Below are 6,210 nucleotides of genomic sequence, written 5' to 3' on the forward strand. Positions count from 1 at the left end.
CTATCTCTGTAACCCACTCCGGCCCCTACACCCCCTCCCTATCTCTGTAAGCCCCTCCAGCCCCTACACCCCTCCCTATTTTTGTAACCTTCTCTGGCCCCTGCACCATGGTCCCTAAAAAGTACTGTCTTTCATTTTCTCTCTTTCCCCCCAGCCTGTCTTTGTCATTGTGCTCTCAGTCTGCCACATTGTGTGTTGATAATTTCTCTCGTTTTACAGACTGAGAATGGACAAGGCTCCCTGACGACTGAGAGATCCCAAAACCCATGGAACGTGGTAAGTTGAAAGCAATGCTTTATTTTAACCCGCCTCCCAGCTTGCTTTTCCTGTAATAAGCGTCCCATTCCGATGCAGTTGTTAAAATCCGTGAGACCACAAAACAGAGCAACAAATGTTGGCCATTCAGCCCATTGAGTCTGCTTCATCATTCAGAGAGATCTTAGCTGATCTGTTGATCTTCAAATCCACTTTGCTGCTGTTTCCCCATAAAGCTTGATTCCCCTTCCTGATTAAAATTTGACCTCAGTCTTGAATACACTCAATCACCCAGCTTCCACAGCCCTTCACAGTAAATAATTTCACAGACTGAAACTCCCTTGAGAGAAGAAATTGCTACTCAATTCTGTCTGAAATGTACAACCCCTTCTTCTGGCATGATGCATCCGGTCCTCGGCTCTTCTGCAAGGAGAAACCTTTTCTCCACATCTATCCTGTCAAGTCTCCCAGTAATCTTCTAATTTCAATAAGGTCACCTCTCATTCTTCTATATTCCAATGAGTATAAGACCAATCAACTCAACCACCCGTGACAAGACAGTGCATCCAGGCCTGGTACCTGCTAAATGAATACTTTCCTCCAGTGTCACAAATCTTACCTCAGATAAGTCATTGCACCTGTGGTCTGACGGGAGACATACATACTTTGAGCTGAGGGAGTGCTGCACTGTCGGAGGGTCAGTGCTGAGGGAGCGCCGCACTGTCGGAGGGTCAGTGCTGAGGGAGTGCCACACTGTCAGAGGGTCAGTACTGAGGGAGTGCCACACTGTCAGAGGGTCAGTGTTGAGGCAGTGCTGCACTGACGGAGGGTCAGTGCTGAGGGAGTGCTGCACAGTCAGACAGTCAGTGCTGAGGGAGTGCCACACTGTCGGAGGGTCAGTGCTGAGGGAGTGCCACACTGTCGGAGGGTCAGTGCTGAGGGAGTGGGCACTGTCGGAGGGTCAGTGCTGAGGGAGTGGGCACGGTCGGAGGATCAGTGCTGAGGGAGTGCCGCACTGTCGGAGGGTCAGTGCTGAGGGAGTGGGCACTGTCAGAGGGTCAGTGCTGAGGGAGTGCCGCACTGTCGGAGGGTCAGTGCTGATTAAAAACATATGATCCAAGTGTCCCTACTTGAGGGAGCTTGTTGTGCACAAATTTGCTGCTTTGTTTCTGAACAACAATAAGACGGAATATTTGATTGGCCGTGAGGCTTCGTGAGGCGATGAAAGCTGCTGTAGAAATGTCGGCTTTCTCTGCCAGTGACTGACAGTGCACAGCTGATGTGTTGTCAAAGAGAATGGGTGCCTTGTTTCTTCCTGGTATATTCTGACTGGTTTTGGTCTTTCCCAGGCATCCGTGCTGCGGCGGCAGAAGAGAATGAGTCACCTCTCGGTCTGCGTGTACTGCTGTGATTGCTGTCACAAGAAAACGTGTGGAATCTGCTGCAAATTTTAAACCTTCGCCGATCGGTCACAGAATGTTATCCCACCAAAGGCCTTATTGTCCTTATTTATTGCTTGGTGTCTATTTAACACAGCTTCCTCTCGCCATTTCCATTTTACACTGCAGAGAAAGGCCATTCGGCCCCTCGACTCTATGCTAGCTTCACACTGGCCTCCTCCTATCATCATTGCTCCTCACCTTCCGACCCATCACCATCTCCTATTGTTCTTTTCTCCCTGGCTTCCCCCGCTTCAATCCATCAACACGATTCCCTCCTGCCATTCCCTGTGTGAGCAATCCCTGCATTCCTCTCTCACCACTTCCAGTGGGAGTGAGTCCCACATTCCTGCACCCCCCCTCCCTCCCCACTACCTGGCAGATGATGTTTCCCCTGAATGCCACAATGGATTTATCATGGATTGACTTATCTTGAATTTTAATTTTAACAATTTTTTTTGTACCAATATTCTGTTCTTTGAATGTAACCTGAATTTATGCTGCATGTGTGTTTCTGTATGAGTGAGTCAATAAATGAAGTTTGTGCATGTCAGTGTGTGTATTTTAGCCAGTGTGTGTGCGTGTGTGTTTGAGTGAGTATAAAGTTACAAATCACACAACACCAGGTTATAGTCCAACAGGTTTGTTTGGAAGCCTAGCTTTCGGAGCGAAGCTCCTTTATCAGGTGGCTGTGGAGAATAAGTTGTGATGAAGGAGCGACGCTCCGAAAGCTAGGCTTCCAAACAAACCTGTTGGACTATAACCTGGTGTGGTGTGATTTTTAACTTTGTACACCCCAGTCCAACACTGGGATCTCCAAATCTTGAGTGAGTATGATTGCATGTGGGTGTGAGTGCATGAGTATATGCATTTGAGTGTGCATTGTTGTATGTGTGTTTGAGTGTGTATAGTTCTGTGAGTGTTTGAGTCTGTGAGTTTGAGTGTGCATGTAGTAACTACTATCGAGTCATTGAAATGTCTGATATTGAAGCTGATGATGGTCAGAATCCAGTGTTTGGAAGCCTAGCTTTCGGAGCGACGCTCCTTCATCAGGTGGCTGTGGAGAATAAGTTGTGATGAAGGAGTGACGCTCCGAAAGCTAGGCTTCCAAACAAACCTGTTGGACTATAACCTGGTGTTGTGTGATTTGTAACTTTGTACACCCCAGTCCAACACCGGGATCTCCAAATCTTGAGTGAGTATGATTGCATGTGGGTGTGCGTGCATGAGTATATGCATTTGAGTGTGCATTGTTGTATGTGTGTTTGAGTGTGTATAGTTCTGTGAGTGTTTGAGTCTGTGAGTTTGAGTGTGCATGTAGTAACTACTATCGAGTCATTGAAATGTCTGATATTGAAGCTGATGATGGTCAGAATCCAGAGAGATGATAAGCAGGTCCCTGTTCTATGCTCTTGGGTGGAGACTCAGCCCGACAATGTGTTCATGTTGCATCTTGTCTGGTCTACAGTTGTAAATACTGTGCTTTGTAAAACAAAATGAATAAACCACTATTATCTTCAGAAAACAGTTGGCTTGGTCTTTCATGTAGTTGGTATCTCTCACTTCCGACATCAGGAAATAACCGTCCCCATTCCTCTGGAGAGCTAGATAAAGGTTAAGGATATTGTTTCCTTTGTTCAGTCAGTTGCCCTGACATTTGCTACAATTATCATCAAAATAGCAACTCTCAAAAATGTTTCACACAGCCTACAGTTAGGTGTACAATTCTCACTGGTCTTCTCTGCCTAATACAGCTAGCTATCCCCTCCCTGGTTTCACAAGTAAGAACATGTGAAAGCAAGAATTCAGAGCAGGAATGGGCCAGCTCTATCAGACAAAGACAGCCGGATGTGGTCTCAACTCCACTTCCCGGTCTGGCCCCCCTGTAAACCTCAAATCAAAACCTCAAGCATGTGTCCAACTCATGTCCAGAATCTGATCCAAATTGACCCAAGACTCCACTGCTGTCGAGGGAAGAGAATTCCACGCATGTTCCTGAAACATGCTGTAGGTATTCTCAAAACAGCACTGTCATTTCTACTCTCAGATCCTCTTTGTGGTTGCTGACTTCTCCTTCCTAATGCTGATGGTCTTTATTTCTTGTTTTAGAATATGTTCGGGATTTGAGCAGCATCGCTGACTGGACCCAACATTTATTGCCCGTCCCTAGTTGCCCCTTGAGAAGGGGGGAGTGTGCTGCCTTTTTGAGCCACTGCAGCCCACGTACTGTAGGTAGACCCACGATGGCCTTAACGAGGGAATTCCAAGATTTTGACCCAGTGACATGAAAGGAACGGTGATATATTTCCAAGTCAGCATGGTGAGGGGCTCGGAGGGGAACTTACAGGGGGTGGTGTTCCCATGGATCTGTTGCCATTGTCCTTCTCGATGGAAGTGGCCGTGGGTTTGGAAGGTGCTCTTGGTAACTTTTAGCTGTACATCTTGTCAATGATACACACTGCTGTTACTGAGTATCTTTGGTGCAAGGAGTTTCATTAGGAACAGGGGTAGGCCATTCAGTCCATCAAGCCTGTCCCTCCACTCAATATGAAAATGGCTGATCGAATATACACACACCCAATCTGCATAACCATGAATGCCATGGTAATCAGATACCTATGAATCTCTACATTAAGCATACCCAAAGCCTGAGCTTCTACAGCCCAATGTCATAAAGGATTCAAAACATTCACACAACTCTCTAAGGAAAAACATTTCTCTTCATCTCAGACCTGAGTGACCTCCCTCTCATTTTTTAAATTGCGACCCCTGATTCTAAACTTACATATTTATCCAGCTAAACCAATCGAGTGGGGGCTGCTTTGACCTGAATGGTTTTGAGCATCTTGAGTGTTGTTGGAGCTGCCCCCATCCAGGGCAAGTGGGGAGTATTCCATCACACTCCTGACTTGGGCCTTGTAGATGGTGAACGGGCTCTGGGGAGTCAGGAGGTGAGTTACTCGCTGCAGTATTCCCAGCCACAATGTTTGTTCTTCCATAGAGTCACAGAGATGTACAGCACGGAAACAGACCCTTCGGTCCAACCCGTCCATGCCGACCAGATATCCCAACCCAGTCTCGTCCCACCTGCCAGCGCCTGGCCCATATCCCTCCAAACCCTTCCTATTCATGTACCCAACCAGATGCCTTTTAAATGTAATTGTACTTGCCTCCACCACATCCTCTGGCAGCTCATTCCATACACACACCACCCTCTGTGTGAAAAAGTTGCCCCTTAGGTCTCTTTTATATCTTTCCCCTCTCACCCTAAACCTATGCCCTCTAGTTTTGGGCTCCCCCACCCCAGGGAAAAGACTTTGTCTATTTACCTTATCCATGCCCCTCATGATTTTGTAACCCTCTATAAGGTTACCCCTCAGCCTCCGACGCTCCAGGGAGAACAGCCCCAGCCTATTCAGTAAATAGACAAAGTCTTTTCCCTGGGGTGGGGGAGTCCAGAACTAGAGGGCATAGGTTTAAGGTGAGAGGGGAAAGATATAAAAGAGACCTAAGGGGCAACTTTTTCACACAGAGGGTGGTGTGTGTATGGAATGAGCTGCCAGAGGATGTGGTGGAGGCAAGTACAATTACATTTAAAAGGCATCTGGTTGGGTACATGAATAGGAAGGGTTCAGAGGGATATGGGCCATGAGGTTAACTTAAGATATCTGGTCTGTTTCCATGCTGTATAACTTTCTGACTGTAATGGGACTATTGTTTGGCTTCACTGCATCAGTATTGTGTGAAATAATAAAATAAAGTTAAGGTAAAGTCACCATAGTCTCAGACACTGCTGTCACATTACATAAAGGCAACTAGTAGTGGTTGAACTTGAGAGTCACCAAGTCTCAGGCGAGGGGACAGGTTGAGAAAGAGAGTCTTTCATGGTAATCTCAGCTGGCGCAGGAATTGAACCTGTGTCACTCTACTTTGCAAACTAGCCATCCAGCCGACTGAGCTAACCCATCCAGTAAAACAGCAAAATAATAACCTATCAAATTCAAACGTTAACAGCTGCAAACCCCCAGATATTCAGGTGGTCCCCTGAGTTTCTGTCCCTGTGATAATACCATCTCACCCCCATCTGCGATCACCATCACTCCTTTAACATCCCTGTGGAGGCCATGATAAAAGAAGCACAGACTGAGGCACAGAAAGATGTCAAAGTAGGAGGTCAACTGGTTGATAGGCCCTAATGTTGAGTGCGGAGGTCAGGAAATAGTCATCAATAGATCAAGTGAAGGGGGTGAAAGTTTACGGAATGAAAATGAAGATTAAATAAGCCGGAAATGAAGAAGATCAGAATAGCTAATTGTGGGAAAGTGGAAGTCAAGGCCAAGGTGAACAGCTGAACCAGGTTTCACAATGCACATGAATGCAAGTCCGCGTGTGTGTGTATGTGAGAGAGAGTGTGTGAGAGAGTGTGTGTGTGTGTGAGAGTGTGTGAGTGAGAGAGAGTGTGTGGGTGTGCATGTGTGAGTGTATGAGAGAGAGTGTGTGTGTGAGAGAGTGTGTG

General features: G+C 46.7%; 1 protein-coding gene across 1 annotated transcript in view; it reads left to right on the plus strand.

Annotated features, from left to right (window-relative positions):
• The window catches only part of LOC122547722 (hepcidin antimicrobial peptide), a 3,605-nt gene extending 1,363 nt beyond the window's left edge, over positions 1 to 2,242 (plus strand). Inside the window, exons 2-3 of the mRNA XM_043686311.1 lie at positions 220 to 276; positions 1,605 to 2,242. Coding sequence (XP_043542246.1) covers positions 220 to 276; positions 1,605 to 1,709 — 162 coding nt within the window. The 3' untranslated portion in view covers positions 1,710 to 2,242. The remainder of the gene's footprint in view (positions 1 to 219; positions 277 to 1,604) is intronic.
• The last annotated feature ends 3,968 nt before the right edge of the window (positions 2,243 to 6,210 follow it).

Source organism: Chiloscyllium plagiosum, unplaced genomic scaffold, assembly GCF_004010195.1.
Source record: "Chiloscyllium plagiosum isolate BGI_BamShark_2017 unplaced genomic scaffold, ASM401019v2 scaf_3518, whole genome shotgun sequence".
In the NCBI taxonomy this organism is placed as follows: Eukaryota; Metazoa; Chordata; class Chondrichthyes; order Orectolobiformes; family Hemiscylliidae; genus Chiloscyllium; species Chiloscyllium plagiosum.